This window comes from Schistocerca piceifrons, chromosome 6, assembly GCF_021461385.2.
Source record: "Schistocerca piceifrons isolate TAMUIC-IGC-003096 chromosome 6, iqSchPice1.1, whole genome shotgun sequence".
In the NCBI taxonomy this organism is placed as follows: domain Eukaryota; kingdom Metazoa; phylum Arthropoda; class Insecta; order Orthoptera; family Acrididae; genus Schistocerca; species Schistocerca piceifrons.
The window spans coordinates 538587675-538607784 of NC_060143.1; the positions used below are offsets into that span (position 1 = coordinate 538587675).

General features: G+C 45.6%; 1 protein-coding gene across 1 annotated transcript in view; it reads right to left on the bottom strand.

Annotated features, from left to right (window-relative positions):
- Positions 1-20110, bottom strand: part of LOC124802498 (5-oxoprolinase) — a 187784-nt gene that overhangs the window by 54528 nt on the left and 113146 nt on the right. Inside the window, exons 14-16 of the mRNA XM_047263316.1 lie at positions 15577-15850; positions 15096-15340; positions 2720-2831 (exon numbers count right to left, since the gene is read on the bottom strand). Coding sequence (XP_047119272.1) covers positions 2720-2831; positions 15096-15340; positions 15577-15850 — 631 coding nt within the window. The remainder of the gene's footprint in view (positions 1-2719; positions 2832-15095; positions 15341-15576; positions 15851-20110) is intronic.

Genomic DNA, 20110 nt, shown 5'->3' on the forward strand with positions numbered 1-20110 from the left:
GTAGTATGAGTGATTCTCTCTTCTGAAGTCAGGACAATCTCACAGTGTTTGGCTTGTGTTAAGACCATTAAATTTTAGTGCATTGCACTGCATTAGCTGATTTTGTAATGTAGCAAAAATCAGAAGTACTGTAGCAGCAGAACTTAAGACTGTACTAAGTGACTGCTTTGGCTAGTGTTATATTAATCATGAGATAGACAAAAATTGTCTGAAGATGGACAGGGACACTGTTTATGAGTGCAGGAGGAATTGGTTACTATCCAAAAATAGCTGGAATCTGTGTTGGACATGACCTACAAGCTTTATGCTGCAGCCCTGGGCTGTGGTGGCACTGGGGCACCATGAGACAAATCCTCTGGTACCTCTAGAGCCTATAGTGTCATCTGGACATGTTACAGTACCTCCTGATTCACCTGTCCTGTCTGGCTGACACTTACTTGCAGTGAATTCAGAACACTGGCAGAGTCATAAATTTCTGGGTGGAAGGATAAATGGGATGCAGCTGCTGAGCTGTGTCGTCGTCAACCCCCCCCCCCCCCCCCCCTCCCCCCTCTGCACATCAAAACCAGGTCTGTGAGATTGCTCACTGCTGAAAGTATGTCTGACCAAGCAAGAGACACTTTGTCTGTTAGGACAGAGGCCAATCTTCCTGAAAGATAGGAGCAAGTGCAGAGTGTGAGATTGTTTGTTATTGGGAGCTCTAACATTAGGTTGGTGATGGTGCCCTTAGGGAAATAGCAGGCAGGTAAAGAAAGAAGGTCAATGTCTGCTCTGTTTGCCTGATAGGGGGTGGAGGGAGTCCTGCTGTCAGCAATTGCACTGAGTGCACACAGCTGCAAATTGTGCCTCCCACTGGCATGAATGACATCTAGTACATGGATTCAAAGGCCCTACTCAGTTCCTGCAGGCATCTGGCTTCTTAGGTAAAGACACCTCACCTTACTTGCCAGGTGGAGGCAAAGCTAAGTGTTTTGCAGCACTGTTCCCAGAATCTATCACAGGCTTTTGATTTGGATCCAAGTGGAAGGTTTGAACCAGAGGCTCAGATGATTCTGTGATGATTTTGGATGCAGATTTCTTGATCTCCACTATCAGTTGGATAATATTAAGACCCCCCCCCCCCCTCACCTCTTCACAGCATGAAAGAAATATTCAATTGTAAAAGTAGGTTCAGCCATGCCCCAAGGGAATGTTATAGTATCTTTACTTTTCACAACATACAGAAATGACCTAATGGATAACGTCTGAAGTTCCACAATGCTTTTCGGAGATGATGATGCTTTTGTATACAGAGAAGTTGTGACACTAGAAAACTGTAGTAAAATACAGAAAGGCCTACAGAGGACTGATGGTTGGTGCAGGGGCTAGCAGCTTATCCTCAACATACACAAAGGTAACATGTTAAACATAAAAAGGCAGAAAAAATGATTATTGAATGACTACATGATTGAAGACACTTACTGGGTGCAGTCACATCTATAAAATATCTAGAAGTAGGCACACAGAGTGATTTAAAGTGGAACAACTATATAAAACAGATCACAGGTAAGGCACCCGCCAAACAGATTCATTGGAAGAATCCACAGGAAGTGAGGTCCATCCACACAGGAGGTAGTTTACAAAACCCTTATTTGACCAACACCTGAATATTGCTGATCAGCCTGGAATCGGTACCATAGAGGATTGACAGAAAAAAAAGGAGAACATCAAAGGAAGCCAGTACATTTTATTACAAGTTCATTTAGCTAGCTCAAAAGTTGTCACAGAGGTGCTCAACCAGTTCCAGTGACAGATGCTGCAAGAGAGGTGCTCTGCATCAGAATATGGTTTACTACTAATGTTCCAACTGCATACAGTTCTAGAAGAATAAATCAGTACATTGCTTGCCCCTCTGTGTAGCTTGTGAGAAGCCCATGAAGTGAAATTATTGAGATCCGAGTTCACACAGGGGCTTACAAACAATCTTCCTGCCCCCATGAACCATTGCAACTAGAACAGGGAAGGGATGAAGTGACAGTGGTACACAAAGTAAGACTTGTCACATACTATAAAGTGGTCTGCAGGCTGTAGATCAGGTTTCATGCAACCCATAAGAATGGCATACTGGTCATTACTAGAGAATGAATAAAGCTATGCTCTAAGGAAAGGCACCATTGTTTTTCCTCTTGTAGTTCTCTATGGACCCATTTCCATTTCAAAATTACAAGTTGCATTCAAGATGGCAGCCTCCAAAACAGTCAAAGACTGCCCATCAATAGGAAAAATTCTCATCATAATGAAATTTTAACAATACCACACACAGTTTTTCTTCAAAAACTATACAATTATAAGACAGAATTACCTACCAGTACTTTAGCATTGCCAGTTGATCCACATAAAAGTACACTAAATTCTCCTGGTTATCAGTACTATCTGTTCTTTCCTTAGAGCGAAAAGAGGGATAGGTTAAGAACGAAGGTCATTACCTACAAAGATGGCAGGAGACAATGGTGAAAAAGCGAGGGGGAGGGGGAGTGGCCATCAGAGAGACTGGGATGACATCCTATGTTCATCTGATTCTCATTGTAGTTCCAGAAGAGAAAATTTTAAATAATAATTATTTACCTAGTCACCAAGCAGATTCAGAATGTTGACAACAAAAACTGGTACTTAGAATAACAAAAAAGCAAAATTATATGAAGTTTTATTGTGAGTCAAATTGCACTCATAAATCTCATACCTGATTAAGAGGGACATCATGCCCAACCATACAGCGTAGGCAATAGATGAGAGCAGACAGAGTTATCGCCCTGGGGGCATTGCAGTTCCCCCATACTTCAGGGCCGGTACCACTGCAAAAGTAACATTCCATTCATACTAGCTTAAGAACTTAACAAGGAAGAGAAATGTTCATACATCCACTCTCACTATAAATGTAACCTCACTCAAAGTGAGCACTCAAGAGTGCAAGGAAAGCAACAAGTACAGGGGCAGTAAGAGGCAATTATTACAAACTTTATTAAGTTCAACACAGAGACTATCAATAAGAGTGTTTATTTTGTTATTAAGGGGTATTAATTGTATGCATCCATACAGTCTTGTTTTTACCAAGATGTTTCTCACATTGTGACTCTCAAAATGTTGTACTGTTCAACTTCCCTTTGTCAATCAGTACACTGTTCACATTTATGAATATTTGTGCAATTCTTCAAAAAACGGAAAAATCCAGGCTGGAATATCAACAATATTATGAAAAAGATAGGTGGCTACTCACCGTAAAGATGGCACATGGAGTTGCAGACAAGCACAGAATAAAGACGGTTACACACTGAGCTTTTGGCCAGACCCTTCTTCAGAAAAGAAAACGTGAACACATTCAAACAAGCATGCACACTTCATGCTCACATGACTTTTACCACCAGCAGCACTGACCAGAATGCGACTTGTCACGTGAATAGCAATCTGGAGTGGGGTGGGGTGGGGTGGGGAAGCAGGAGGGATAGCAGGGTATGGGTGGGGGGAGAGAAGTCTGGCAGGACATGCAGGAACTACAGACTGCCCATCACAGGCTGGGCCACTTTTGAAATCAGCCATGTTATATACCAGTTCTGTTGCAACAATTACACAGCTTTTTATATTGGTATGGCTACCAACCAGCTGCCCAAAAGGATGAATGGCCACAGACCAACTGTGGCCAAAACAAAGTAGACCATCCTGTGGCACAACATGAAGCTGAACATAACACGCTAAATTTCAATGGCTACTTCACAACCCATGCCGTCTTGATCCTCCCCTCAACCACAAGATTTCAGAACTTTGCATATGGGAGTTATCCTCACAACAAATTCTCTACTCCAGAAATTATCCTTACTTCAACCTACAGTAACCTACTGTCCCCACACCCTCCACCCAACAGTTTTCTGCCCCCTCATCCTACCATCTCCTCCCTTTCCATATTCCCTTGCCTTCATTGTGTGCCCCTCTGTCAATGTACCCACCTGCTCTTTCCCCTTCCCTGCTTCTCTCCTTTTCCACTCCCTATATTTTCCCCCACACTCCAACCCCCAAACCTGCACCTGGCAATCTCTAGTCACCACACACCCTGCCAGACAGCATTCTTCTCTCCCCCACCTGTCTTCTACTATTCCTCCCCCTTCCCCTCCCCACTCCGAATTGCTGTTCACACGACAGCCACATTTCAGTCGGAGCTACCAGTGGTCTCTGTGTGTGTGTGTGTGTGTGTGTGTGTGTGTGTGTGTGTGTGTGTGTGTGTTTCCTTTGCTGAAGAAGGCTTTGGCCTAGTGCTGTAATGTGCAACAATATTTTTATTGTGCCTCTCTGCAACTCAATAAGCCATCTTTACTGTGAGTAGCAATTTATCCTTTTCCTACTATTGCAACTAAATGAAGGCAGTCTATATTGTGCCATAAGCATTTCACTTCTTTTTAATTGTGAAGCATATTCAGTGGCAGTTTGTGATCTGATTGGTGTACTGATGTAGGTGCCATCCTGGAGTTGCACATAGTTGGTGTGTGTAACTAAGCTGTCCAATTTTTGGCATTTTTTAACAAATTTTTATTTTTAAACAGCCTCTAACAACCCAGCTATTTAGCCAACTACATTATTATTTAATACTTTCCAAATGACATAATTAATTAATATTTTAACAAAAAGGGATAGCAGGATACGTATAGTGGAAGAGAAGACAGTGTCTGACAGAGCACGGGGTGGGGGGGGGGGGCTAAAAGGAAGCAGGACAAAGCTGCCAGGCGCAGTGTTGGGAGGCTGTGAAGGAGCGGATGGGGAAATGGGGAGCAGAACAGGAGAGGAGCAGAGACGGCAAAAGACCAATGAGTGCATTGGCAGAGAGCAGTGCCCAATAAGGGTAAGAGGACATAAATTGGGAGGATGTGACAGGACAGAGGGGGGCAGAAATTAATGGGTGGAGGACATGGGGCCTCAACCTAGGACAGCCTATTGTCCCCATACTCTCTACCCAACAGTTTCTGTCCCCTCTGTCGTATCACATCCTTCCGATTCACATCCTTTTACCTCAATGTGCACTACTCTCTGCAATGCACCCTCTGTTTATCTGCCCTCTCTGCTCCTCTCCTTTTCTACTCTCTGTTCCACCTCCCCTCCACAACAGCCTACAAAGCTGTGCCTGGCCACGTTGTCCTACCACCTTATAGCCTTGCAATCTCTCTGAGACACCACTCCTCTCTTCCCCCATCTGTACCCTGCTATCCGTCCCCCTTCCGTGTCCCATTCTGGACTGCTGCTTTCATTCCACATTACAGGCGGCAGTCTGGCAAATGCAGCTGGAGATAGTGGTCATTTGTGTGCGAGGTGTGCATGCTTGTGTGAATGTGTGTGTTTTCCTTTCTTTTCTGAAGAAGGCGTTGGCCAAATATCAGTGTGTTGTAACTTCCTTTTTATTATGCCTATCTGCTGCTCAGTGTATCATCTTTATGCTGAGTAGCAACCTATCCTTCTCTTAATATTGTTTCTGCAGTCACAATTTGGAAGGTTCATGAAGAATGGAGGTATACTTTTTTTTTACACTTTTTTTCTTTTTTTTCCGGGATTAATGCTTCAAATCATTCTTGCCATCATAGTGGAGAAAATTATCCACTAAAATAACCGACTGAAAACACATCAAGCAGTTGGTAAAGTCAAAGCATGTCAATCTGTTGGAAATAATTCTCTTTGCACTGACCTGCAGAAGAAGGTGCTATATGCAAAACAATCTGAAGGAAATTTGAGTAGCTTGGTAGGATGTTTACATCAATTCAGTTTCTAGCCAATTGAGTCACCAAGGAATTTTATGTACAGCATTTCATGTTCCAAGTGTTGGAGGTAAAGGATCTCAATCTTAGAGATGGGATGCAAGAAATTACTGTCACAGAATAATAGTGCTATTATTACAGGAGCTGTGCTTAAAAGATGTGATTATGGAGGAACAGAGCAGGGATTGAAGGAAAATGAAAAGACAGAAGTATTTTTAAGTGATGTGTAGCAGTCACAGAGACTGATTGTTATGGGAAGATTGTTTTCATGCCAAGGCCAAGCAGGATACATGAAAAATGTGAAGTTAGATTTTTGTTACAGCAAAAACTTATTTTCTGAATTGGTGGAGACAGAATGAGAAATTGTTCACTGTGGAACAGCTAGGAAGCTGAATGTGCTAAAAGCGGAATCAAAAATAAAACAATAAAGCAATAATGGATTCTTTTTTATAAAAGTTATTTTCTGGTTTTGGGCATGGAAACTTCCTCTGCCAACCTGCTTATGGGTCACTCAACAGAGCCTCACTCAACAATTCACACCACTTGTCTAGTTCAGATTCACTGAAAACCAGGAAGTCCAGGATGGAATAAAAACAATATGGAAAGGACAGATTGATACTTGGTATATACAAATGGCATCGAGTCACAACAGGCACAATGAAAAATAAAGCTAGAAATATTTCAGATTTTGGACAAAGTTCTTCTTCAGAGGTAGAAAACATACATACATTCACACAACAACAACAACGATGACGACGATGACACCTCACACACAGATCGCAGCCCTGTCCCCGGGCACTAAGGCCCAAAGCGGCTGTGACTGATGTCAGTGACAATCTATCTGACATGGGTAGGGAGGCAAGGAAGAGACATGAAGCAGGAAGGGGGAGGAGAAGCAGGGTAGGGGCAGGGGAAGATGTTTGTGCTGCCTGTGGCAGGATGCAGGGACAGCACTGGGAGGCTGCACTTGGGTGGGTAGGGGAGGGACAGCATGGTAGAAATCTGCCTCCCCCTCCAACACCACACCTCTCCTTTACCACCACTACCTGCCGCAGTTTTTTTTTATATATATATTTTCTTTTTTTTTTTGTGGTTTTAGGGCGCAAAACTTCTATGGTCATTAGCGCCCAGCCCGTGACTTAGGAAACAGGAAAAAACCGAAATTTAAAACCAGCAGCAATGGGAACAAAGTCATAAAATTTGAGAAACTAAAATCAGAAGGAATGCTTAAAAATCCACTACAGAAAGGGGTTGGTTGTCCCCAAAAAAGCTTCAAATGACTGACGTCATTTCACTGTCACTAACAAACTGGAGAACGCGGTCGGCTGAGCGCGTGTCATCTGCTAAAATCGATGATAAATCAGGCGATAGCTGTAGACGGGAGCGTAACGGATTAAAATAGGGGCATTCAATTAAAAGGTGTCTGACCGTCCACAGCTGAGAGCAGTGGGGACAGAGTGGGGGAGGATCGCCGTTTAAAAGATGTCGATGGCTAAAAAGACAGTGCCCTATCCGGAGTCTAGCTAAAATTACCTCCTCCCGACGATGCATTCGGGAGGAAGAGGTCAAAGCGCAAGGAAGGGCTTTCACTTCCCGCAATTTATTATGGGGAAGTGTTGACCAATGTGCATGCCATAAATGAGCAACTTGGCGACATAAACCGCTCCATAGATCGGTGAAGGGAAGCGACTGAATAGCTGGCCGAGGAAGAGAGACTGCAGCCTTGGCCGCTATATCGGCCGCCTCATTCCCACAGATACCAGCGTGTCCCGGGAGCCAGAGGAACGCCACCGAGACGCCCCCCAGGTGGAGCAAGCGCAGACAGTCCTGAATCCGGTGGACCAGAGGGTGCACAGGGTAAAGAGCTTGGAGACTGAGGAGAGAGCTGAGAGAATCTGAGCAGATTACGTACTGTATCCGCTGATGGCAGCGGATGTAGTGGACAGCCTGGAGAACAGCGTAAAGCTCCGCAGTATAAACCGAACACTGGTCGGGAAGCCGAAAGTGATTTGGGGTGTCGCCAACAATATAGGCACTCCCTACACCTAACGATGTTTTCGAGCCGTCGGTGTAAATAAATGTGGCGTCCGTCATTTGTGCACATAGAGCAGCAATTGCCCGACGGTAAACAAGTGTAGGGGTACCATCCTTGGGAAACTGACATAGGTCACGGAGCAAGTAGATCTGGGGACGGAGCCAAGGCGGTGCTGTACCCCATGTTGTCAAGAAGGTTTTAGGAAAGTGGAAGGAAAGAGAATGGAGCAGTTGACGGAAGCGGACTCCCGGGGGTAGTAGGGAGGAGGAGCGGCCTGCATATCCTACATCAAAGGAGGCGTCGAAAAAAAGGTCATGGGCTGGATTAGCAGGCATAGAAGACAGATGGCTAGCATAACGACTCAGAAGGACTGCCCGCCGATTGGACAGCGGAGGTTCAGCAGTCTCAGCATAAAGGCTTTCCACAGGGCTGGTGTAAAAAGCTCCAGACACTAAACGTAATCCACGGTGGTGGATAGAGTCGAGACGCCGAAGAATAGACGGCCGAGCAGAGGAGTAGACTATGCTTCCATAATCCAATTTCGAGCGCACTAAGGCGCGATAGAGGTGGAGAAGGACCACTCGGTCCGCTCCCCAGGAGGTACCATTCAGGACACGGAGGGTGTTAAGGGAACGCAGACAGTGAGCCGAAAGATAGGAAACGTGGGAGGACCAGCACAGTTTTCTGTCAAACATAAGACCCAAGAATTTAGCGACGTCGGAAAACGGAAGGTTGACAGGACCGAGATGTAAGGAGGGCGGAAGAAACTCCTTACGCCACCAAAAATTAACACAAACGGTCTTACTGGGTGAGAAACGGAAGCCGGTTTCGATGCTCCACGAGTGGAGGCGATCGAGACATCCTTGAAGACGTCTTTCAAGAAGGCTGGTCCGTTGAGAGCTGTAGTAGATCGCAAAATCATCCACAAAGAGGGAGCCCGAGACATCAGGAAGGAGACAATCCATAATTGGATTTATGGCGATGGCAAACAGTACAACACTCAGCACGGAGCCCTGGGGTACCACGTTTTCTTGGGAGAAAGTACGGGAGATAGTAGTGTTCACCCACACCCTAAATGTGCGCTCTGCTATAAATTCGCGAAGAAAAAGGGGCAGCCGGCCTCGAAAGCCCCAAGAGAATAATGTGCGGAGGATGCCTGTCCTCCAACAGGTATCGTACGCTCTCTCCAGATCAAAAAATATTGCTACCATTTGGCGTTTCCGGAGAAAATTGTTCATGATATAAGTGGAGAGAGCAACAAGATGGTCAACTGCAGAACGATGCTTTCGGAATCCGCATTGGGCTGGTGTTAAAAGACTGCAGGATTCCAGCCACCAAGCTAAACGGTAATTCACCATACGCTCCAAAACCTTACAGACACTACTCGTGAGAGAAATGGGGCGATAGCTAGAGGGGAGATGTTTGTCCTTTCCAGGTTTCGGAATGGGAACGACAATAGCTTCCCGCCATCGTCTGGGAAAGGTACTGTCGGTCCAAATTCGATTATAAAGGCGAAGGAGGTAACGCAGACTATGGGTTGATAAATGCAGCAACATTTGGACATGGATACCATCCGGTCCTGGGGCAGAGGAGCGAGAAGAAGAGAGGGCATGTTGGAGTTCCCGCATGGAGAAAACAGTATTGTAGCTTTCGTGATTTTGAGAGCAGAAAACAAGATGTCGCACTTCCGCTGCACGTTTCTTCGGAAGAAATGCTGGCGGGTAATTTGAAGAGCTCGAAATCTCAGCAAAGTGCTGACCCAATGAGTTAGAAATTGCGACGGGGTCCACTAAGATATCATGCGCGACAGTGAGCCCAGAGACCGGGGAGAAACTAGGCGCGCCTGAGAACCATCGTAGCCGACTCCAAACTTCCGAGGAGGGAGTGAAGGTGTTAAATGAGCTAATAAAGAACTTCCAGCTTGCCTTCTTGCTATCGCGGATGATGCGACGGCATCGCGCACGGAGCTGCTTATATCGGATACAGTTGGCCAAAGTTGGATGGTGACGGAAAATGCGAAGAGCACGTCGCCGCTCACGTATTGCGGCTCGGCATGCCTCGTTCCACCAAGGAACTGGGGGGCGCCGGGGCAATTCGGAGGTGCGTGGTATTGAACATTCCGCAGCTGTAAGAATAACGTCGGTAATATGTGTGACCTCATCGTCGACGCTGGGAAAGCGACGGTCATCGAATGTCGCTAGAGACAAAAAAAGTGTCCAATCGGCTTGGGCAAACTTCCAGCGTCGCGAGCGCATATATGGCAGTTGAGGCTGCAGTCTAAGGACACATGGAAAGTGGTCACTCGAGTGTGTATCATCAAGGGCGAACCATTCGAAGCGCCGAGCTAGCGGAACAGTACCGACCGCAAGGTCCAAATGAGATAAATTTGTCGTGGAGGCAGACAAAAATGTGGGGACCCCAGTGTTGAGGCAAACTAGATCCGCTTGGTGGAAGACGTCTGACTTTTGGGCTCGAGATTTAGCAGAACCCGACGAAGGGTGAGCCATAGAGTGGTCAGGCGAAAATGGTGAGGTTGAACGGGCGATCTTTGCGCTGGCCGATCTGACGACCGTGGTACTAAAGGTGAGGTCGCAAGTCTGCGTGGCCGCCTCCTTTGTTGGCCGAGGAGAAGCAAGGACAGTGCTGTATTTTCTGTCTGAGGCACAGTGGGCTGTCGACTGGCGAATAATTTTCGAGCAGCAAAGGTCGACACCTTTTCCTTCACTCTTATTTCCTGGATGAGCTTTTCGTCCTTAAAAACGGGGCAATCTCAAGAGGAAGCAGCGTGGTCACCCATACAGTTGATGCAGCGAGGGGATGGAGGTGGACAAGCACCCTCATGGGCATCCTTGCCACACCTAACACATTTGGCCGGATTGGAACAGGACTGGCTGGTGTGATTGAACCGCTGACATCGATAGCAACGCGTAGGGTTTGGGACGTAAGGGCGAACGGAAATTATCTCATAGCCTGCTTTGATTTTCGATGGGAGTTGAACTTTGTCAAATGTCAAGAAGACAGTGCGGGTTGGAATGATGTTCGTGTCAACCCTTTTCATAACCCTATGAACAGCCGTTACGCCCTTGTCAGACAGGTAGTGCTGAATTTCTTCGTCAGACAATCCATCAAGGGAGCGTGTATAAACGACTCCACGCGAGGAATTTAAGGTACGGTGCGGTTCCACCCGGACAGGGAAGGTGTGGAGCAGAGAAGTACGCAGCAATTTTTGAGCCTGGAGGACCTGCAATTGCGTCAACACCTTTCTGAATAATGAAAGGGTTGACCGTGGAGAAGTCGTGACCTTCGTCAGACCGAAAAACAACAAGGAACTGTGGCAACGATGGAAGAACCGTCTGTGGCTGAGACTCAGTGAACTTACGCTTGTGAGCAGACATAGTGGAAGGTGAGGAAACCATTGCGGAAGAATCCCCCATGATTACCAGCGTCTCCGATGGCACGCTCCTCCCTTGTGGGGGCCCTCACCGAGGGCACACCCGCCTTAGGTGATTGTTCACACCTCAGGTCACACCTCCCGACAAACGGACGGAGGGACCAATCAGCACTTTCGGAAGGTATCAGCTCGGGTAATCACCCCTCCCTGGGCCTGGCCGTTACCAGGGGGTACGTACGTGTCCTACCTGTCTACCCGGGGCGGGGAATTACGCGTTACCCCGTCACCGGCTACGCATGGAAGTGCGTGGGTCGGCCTTCAGACACGCACAGGGAGGAAAAAAGAGAAAGGGAAAGGAAAGAAGAGGGGGTCTCAAACGCCGCAGTGGAGAAAAGGGCAAGGAGAAGAGGGAAGGAAAAGAGAAGGACAGAGGAAGGACGAGGACTTGCAAGTGTAGAAAGCAAGGAATTTGGAACAGTTTCGAGCGTCCGTCTCCGGACGTAGGCACAAACCATACTCCCAGAGGGGGAGAAAGGAAAGGAAAGAGCCAGTGGTGGGGGGGGGGGGGGGGGGGGCGAAGATGGGGGACGGGGAAGGATGCGGAAAGGGAAGGGAAGGTATGCAGCCCGGAAAGGAAGGAGGGCCACATTAGCTCGGGGTCCCGTGCTCGCTACGCACGTGTCCACAAAAGAGTTGTGGACCCCCTGGGGGCTGCCCCAGTTAGACTGCTGCTCAAGTCAAACACAGCAACAGTAGGGCCTTAGGGCCCAGGAATAGTGTGTGTGTGTGTGTGTGTGTGAGTGTGTGTGTGTGTGTGTGTTTTGTTCTGCTTTTGAAGAAGGGTTCTGTCTGAAAGCTGAAAAATTTCTACTGTTCTTTTCCTTGTCTGCAAGTCAACACCTCTTCTCTATAGTGTGTAGTGCTCTATCCTTCCCATGTTGCTCAGATTCACTGAGGACATTTTATTATCTAGATTCATGGGAAGGCCTGTGTCTCTGTGTCTGCTTCTCCCTACCTAAATGTCCAGATCCAAATCATCTTCCCTTGATCATTCAATTACGTGAGCCGCAGTCCCTGATGTCCATGCCAATCTGTCAACTGACTCAACAATCCCCATGTCCATATGAAATGTACCAATCATAAACAATATTTCTATTTTGAGAGCTGTCATTGATCCCATGTCAATAGGCCTCTTCTATATAGCCTTGGAATTATCCGGAATTGTCCAAATATGAGCCTCCATAGACATAACAGTGTGCGCGACGAGTCAAGAAACAGATTTGCAATGCCATTCTGTCCTATGACAACAACAGACCCATCACTACTGTGTACTAGCTATCATCTAGTACTCTCTTTATCATCCAGTAACATCAGAACTTGAAAAACACAAAACTATTATTCACAAAGGTTTAGACTAACCATCATCGAGCACCAAATTGAGAGATATGATTCCGAAAATCCTTCCCTCATTACTCAGTTAATCCAACAACTGCCTGACTTGTATACTCCATTTCATCATTCATGATCTTAAGTACTAATGGTGTCTCATTTATGCTGTACATGTATGTACTAATGAAAAAGAGATCAAACTAATACATATTATAAACAAAAATCTTGGCATCTGAGCAGTTTCCAGAGGTGGATGTCAACCATTACACAAAAAAGGAGAAGTCAGGGGCTGGTAACTACACAGGAATATAATTAGTAACAATGACCTACAAGATATTCTCAAAATCATTTTTGAAAAGAGGAAAATTGACTAAATTCACAAACTGATGAGTACCAGACGGGAGTTGGAAAGGGCAAATCATGCACAGAACAGATCTTGAATGTGAACCTGATCAAACTTTGGAGGACATCAGTTTGAATGGAAAATTCTGCAAATTGATTAAACAAACTGCAAACAATGTACTATCCACTTTCAAGTTCTAAGGAATTCTCAGAGTCCTTCAGAAGCAAGAGCCGTTCAGGACCAAAACTATAGTCAGACAAGCAGACAGACTTTAATCCCTGATGTGGGGATTAGGGAATGGTGACAAGGAATGAAAGGAGTGAGGTGAAATGTGATTTGCATGCAACAAAAAAAGAAATACAGATGCACTTCCTGGCATTCACAGACGGTACAGTGATAGTGCCAGAATTATTAAAAGAGACAACTAATCAAACCACAAAGCTCAAAAGTAAAGTGGCTAAATGAGGCTTACATTCCTCTATTGTGAATACACAGTAAATGGCAATCATCACGATAACTCTCCCTAAAGCTTTGTATGCAGCAGAACGTATGACACTTGTAAGAACATGATTACCTCAGAGGCTAGAATTTATAGAACAAAGTATTCTTATGAGGGTATTGGGACCTCAAAGAACAGGAGACAGCCAAAACAGAAGATAAGCCAACCAGAACCTGTACACACAGTTAGATAGCATCACTGCCACTGTCAGGTAAAGTAGGATCTTGTTCTTTGGACACATCCTTAGAATGGCTCATGTGAAGTTGACACATTGACAAGGGAAACAAAGTAAGCTGGATCCAAGAGGTAAAATGGGTTCCAGAAAAAATGGGAAAAGTGGAGAGCAAAACTTTGTAAGTCATTAAGCTGAATCGTATTCCTCTTCAAACTGATTCAATGACAATGGCCATGAAAGCATGCAGACATAAAGAGTGAATAAGATTGCAAAGTATGAGGTTTAAGAATCCTAAAGCCCAGAAGAAATGAAGTTGGACAAAATTAATGTGGTCCTTAGATGGCTGAAATGCAAAGAAGACATACACAAGTTGTATCAGAAGGAAAATTCACTCAAGCATACTATAAAATTATAAGTAGAGTTACTGGACAATACTTATCTTCAGGAGATGAAATATCAATGACACTGATAGGCGCATATAAAAATAAGTAACATTGCCACACTTTCAGACGCAATATTTCCTTCCTCACAGATATGAGAGAGAGAGAGAGAGAGAGAGAGAGAGAGAGAGAGAGAGAGTGTTAGAGAAGGTTAAAAAGGAAGGGCATGTCACTCAAACCCCAGGATGAGAGGGAATTTTTTTTATATTCATTTAAAGAGTGTTTGCTATTTTATGAATGATCAACTTTTTTCATTGTAACATTGTAGAAAACCATTTAATATTCAAAATTTGTTTCTCACTGAAGATATAGTAGTCCCTCACAAAACTGTGGAGGCTACTTTGTGTGAATGATATGCAGAGAAATGTGAAATGAATGGAAATTTGCGACTTCTATGAATAACCACCTCCTAAATGACGTGGCATAGATATTAGTGATGTTAGAGACAAAAATTTGGCTTCAACATTTGGCAATGCTTCACCAGTTCAGCAGTTTCAGGTCTGTCTCCCCTGCTCCTCAAAACAGTTGGGTCTTCCTCTTTCTGTACCTCCAGTTCCTGCGTTTCATTTTTAATGTTTCTCAACCTATCCCTTTCTCCTCCATGTAGAAGGAACTGATAGTTCCCAAAGCTGTTTTAGTGTTGTGTATTTTTATGTGTGGCAATCAGCAGTAACTGTAGTTCACTTCCTAAAGGTATAAACTGGTGAGCAATTCAGTCTCATAATTTCAAAGAAATAAATAATGGTAGATAAACAGATGAGTCTACAAAATAAATTTTTAACTCAGTCCAGCACCGTATACAAGCTACTAGCAACCCACCCCAGTTTTGCACAGGTGGCATTAAGTATCTATGGTGCTGAGAATCAAACCTTTGATCTCTGAGAGGCAATAAGATTCCCTGACCAATCAGAAACAGGGGTACACATTTTTAGTAAATCTGGTTTACATCAAATGCTTTTTTGGAAAAATTGTTCCCTCTCCCATTTATTGAGTTGAATTGTCTTATTTAAAAAAGGCTCAATTTTATAATATTTGAAATAAATGCATTAGCATACCTGAAATCACAGATTGCAGTTCCTTCTTCAACATCAATTGTTACTCTTAGTTTTATAGGAGACCCATCATCCATGTACTCTTCAGCCTCTAAGACACTTTGTCCAGTTCTCTCCTTTGCTCTTTTTCCGATTTCTCTCAGCATGTCCCTTACAGCTATTTCTGCATTGGACTGAATATGGCCCATGTATGCTTGGACAACATCCAGACCATATGCATCAATAAGCTCTCGCACCAAACTGATGCCCTACAAAGATTTACAGCAAGAAATAAGAAGTGAGAATTACGTTCTTTCTTTCATAACTATTTTAAAGATAATTATTATTTTTGTAAATGTTCATAGTAATAAGAGCCAATAAATGATGCTGTTATTAATCTAATGCTTCATATGTTATCAGAATGCAAAAAAGTAAGTGGAAAGTTCAATGATTTGTAGTGACAATATTTGTTTGATAACTTTGCAGATGCAAAATAAGTGCATACCTTCTGGTTAGCTGCGATCTGTGCTCTTAGATCAGACAAATTGTCCTGAAGATTCCTGGTTCCTGAAGACCCGGGAATTTTCCCTGGTGCCATGAGAGCATCAATTAACTCTTGTTCATTAAATACTCCTTTCTTCACAAGGAAAAAGCTCTTGAAACTAGCTCCCTCTTCTATTAGGCTTTTAGAGTGTGGAGGCATGGATCCTGGTGTAATGCCACCAATGTCTGCATGGTGTCCTCTACTGGCAACGAAGAATACAGGTTTCTTCTGGTCCCTGCACAATAGATAATCTTCAGTTACATATATGCAAATACCGACATTCCATTATTTCAGACCTTTCTGCCCAAAATACTTACAACTGTATATATGCAACTGACTTAACGCAATATGTTAAAACCATTTCATTTTCCCCCTTGACAGAACAATACACAACAAATGGAAAGCATTTGCTGTATTCAAACCTCATAAAATGGTAAATTCGGGTGTATTCAAACCTTATAAAATGGTAAATTCATGTATTTGGTTATCTTTTGGATTTTTACTGTTTTCTTATATGAGTATATTTTTTGTTTCTTATAATTCCTTGTCTCCTCACACCATATTGGCTACTTTACATTCATTCTCCGGAAATGAAATATCACAGGTGTTTTAACATAACATCTGTTATAACCATGAGTGACCGGCAAGCAGTGCATGGCAGAGAATGGAGATGCGAAGCCGCCAGTCAGGGGAGCTGCTGAAGGTATCACTAACAATGAACTGACAGGACAGTCAAACAAGTAGGGTACGATAGACACTATGACCGACCAGGACACAACACAAAGCAAGCAGCAAGAACTGAGGTGATAAACACAGCGAGACAACAACAATGTAGGAACACTCCAAACAATGACAGTAGGCATCTCAACACACGGAAGTGGAAAACAGTACGGCCAAGATGCACATACGAACTATGGTGAGTACCAGACTGCCAGGTGGCCGCCTAAATACATGACTGTGAGAAACACGATCAGTCGTGGACTTCACATGTACGAGTGATGCACTCACACAGTGAGGCTCATGGAGCAGGTGTGCGCCAGAGCACAGCGACCCCTTGTGGGTACCCAGGTCCATATCCTCTAGTGCGCATTCAACTTCCATGCCATCCGACTCCAGATACATCTCCCCGAAAACCTGTAAATTAGGGCAGAAATGCCCTAGACGGTGCCGTGGTGGGCGGAAAGAGGAAATGGAGGGAGACCCTGTGTCATCGACCACCAGTGGTGGGTTGGGAGGGAAGTCTGTGGAACCCATCAAAATGTCACAGGAGGGCAGGGCATCGCGCAGCACCTCCGATCCTTGTGGATATGGGAAGGAGTGCCAGCATGCCTGTGGGGAGCTGACTCGACGGCCTTGTGCACACAAGAAGGAGGTGAGGGGTCAGAGGACTTGAGGTACCATGAAGGGGTACGAGGCCGGAGTTGGCTATGGTGGCGGCACTCAAGACCCTTCTTTGTCTGTACCGACGTCACACACCGCCCACGGGTCGTGACTACTGTGGCGGGAGTCCAAGCAGCCTTGCCCCATACGAGCAGGGTCAGAAGTGGGGCTCAGAAGGCGACAGTTTCAGCAGATGGTGCAGGGTCCATGATTGCTGCCCATGGAAGAGTCTGGCCGGACTTTGACCATCAATTAGCATGGTGTGATAAGTGGTCAGGAATAAGGCAAAGGCTGACACGATTGCAGAGGATTCGACTGCTTTTGTCAGCTGTTGTTTAAATGTTCTGACCAGTCATTCTGCTGTGACATTGGAGGACGGATGGAATGGAGAGGTGTGTATGTGTTTGATATTGTTGGCATCACAGAATGTGTGGAAGGAAGCTGTCATGAATTGAGAGCCATTATCAAAGACCAAGGTACGAGTTAGGCCTTCGATGGCGAGAACCTGAGCCAAGGCCATGTGTATGCCGTCAGTCGTGATGGATGACATACACACCACATACAGGTATCTGGAGTATGCATCCACAATGAGTAACAACATCGATCCCAAGAACGGGCCCTCAAAATTGAGATGGATGCTGTCCCAGGGCCAGCGAAGTGCAGGTCAGGGTGCAAATGATTGCAAAGGGCTGGTGACATGCACACACCATGCACCCACAGACCAAGCATTCGATGTCACCATTGATGCTGGGTCAATTCACATACCTGTGGGCCAATGCCTTCATACAGGACATCCCCCAGTGTCCGTGGTTTAGCAAGTGTAGGATGCAGTGGCGCAAATCAGGTGGGATGATCACCCAATGGGCGTCAGCCACCGCAGCTGACAAAAGTACACCCGCCACAACCGAGAGCCTGTGTGAGAGGTGCCGCCAGGGGCTAAATTCAGTTTTCAGCCAGCGGGTCAGATAGGTGGGCCAACTAGTAGTAGAGAACCCACTGGTTGGCTGATGCGACCTGTGCAGCCATGATGGAAAATCCATCCAGTGTACTTTGGCGGGTGGTATCAATATGAAAGCAGAGGACTTCCTGTTGATCAAACTCTGGATCAGGGCCTGAGGGGAGACGTGACACGGTATCTGCATTGGAGTGTTGAGAGGTGGGATTATATTGGATAACGTACATGTAATTGTGTAACAACAGCACCCGAACAGTTCGCTCTGGGAGGTTTGTTTGTGTGTGTGTGTGTGTGTGTGTGTGTGTGTGTGTGTGTGTGTGCACACACAAGCCGGATAGGGTAACCAAAGGCTTGTAATCACTGAGGAGAGTGGACTTCGTCCCAAACAGATAGATGCAAAACTTTTGAATGGCAAACAATTGCCAGAGCCTCTTTCTCCATCTGAGAATAGTTCATCTGTGCTGGGGATAGCATCGTGGATGCATACGCAATGGGCTGTTCTGAGTCATCCTCATTCCTGTGAGCCAGGACTAGTCTGGAGAGAAGGCAGTAAAGGCAAGGGGGGGACCTGAGCATAGTTTTCAAGTGGAGGAAAGCTTGATCACAGGCAGGAGTCCAGTTGAAAGGCTCCCCTTTGCTATGCAAACGATTGAGGGGCTGTGCTACATCAGCAGCCTGTGGCAAAAACTTCAAGTAGTAGTTAACCTTACCCAAAAAACCTGCAGGTGAGATAAATCATTGGCATGGGGAAGGGAGTTGATGACCATGACATTGCAATTCGATGGGCGAATGCCATCTTTACTGAGCCAGTGCCCCAGATATTCAACTTCCAGTTGAAAGAATACCATAGATGACCAAGATGTCATCGAGATAATTGACATGAGCCAGGACAGGCTGAGTGAGCCGCTCCAGGTACCTCTGGAAAATGGCCAGCACCAATTGCATTTATATAATCTGAAAGGCCTGTTGATGAACACAATGTTCTGGAATGCCTCATCTAAGGGTAATTGGTGGTAAGCCTCTGCCAGGTCGATCTTAGAGAAGTACTCGCTATGCACAAGTTTGGTGAGAAGGTCTTCCTGTTGGGAAATGGGATAAGTTTCAACCAGGGACTGTGCATTGATTGTAATGCGAAAATCCCCACATAGGCGAAGGGAGCCTTGGGGTTTCCTGATCATCACTAACAGGGTCGCCCAAGCAATCGCTTTCACGGGCTCAATGATTCCAGCAGCCTGCAGTCTGCGTTCTTGCTCGACTGCCAGACTTAAGGCCACCAGAATGGGTTGAGCCCGGAAGAACTACAGCTCAGCATCTGGCCAGAGAACAATATGCACCTGGAAGTCCGAAGCACAACCTAAGTCTGACTGAAACAGAGGGGCATTGTCCAAGCACAGATCGTTGAGGTACTGGAATGGGACGGCAGTGGAAATGATCTTAACTTCATCAGAAATCGAAAAGCCAAACAGTGTGAAAGCATCAAGTCCAAAAATTGGAAGCCAAGGGATAGTCAACCACCAGTAGGGTCAGGAACGGAGAATGTATGTACAGGTGCCTTGGACCAGAAACTGCCCACAGAGGGTGATACAAGCATCAACATATGCGAGCAATTGCCGAGAGTTAGGAGACAGCTCCATGGAACCCAGGCGTGTATACATCGCCAAATTGATCAAGGAGATGGTAGCCCCCATATCAACCTGGAAACGAATATCCACGTTAAAAATGCAGAGGCTGAGGAACAACTTCTGCACAAATGGGGCATCCAGTGGGATGACTGACTGCAGCATGGGTGAGGGTGGGAGTGGGTTGGGCAGTTGCAACAGGCATATAGGGGACTGCCGTCTTCTGACAGAGCATGCATGTCTTCCAGCAATGGAGACAGTCTGCACAAGAGTGGGCAGGAAAAGACCTAAGTGACGACCGATGAGGGTCCCAGGTTAAGAATAACAACCATCCGTGACCTAAAATGCTGTGAAATGTTGTTTCAGATGATGCAAATATGTTTCCCAGTCTTCCTTAGTGTCGTTAAAGAGCGGAAACAATGGCAGACATGCACTCCGTCTTTAGGCCACAATGGCCCATCGGGACCATCTGACCGCCGTGTCATCCTCAGGTGAGGATGTGGATAGGAGGGGCGTGTGGTCAGCACACCGCTCTCCCGAC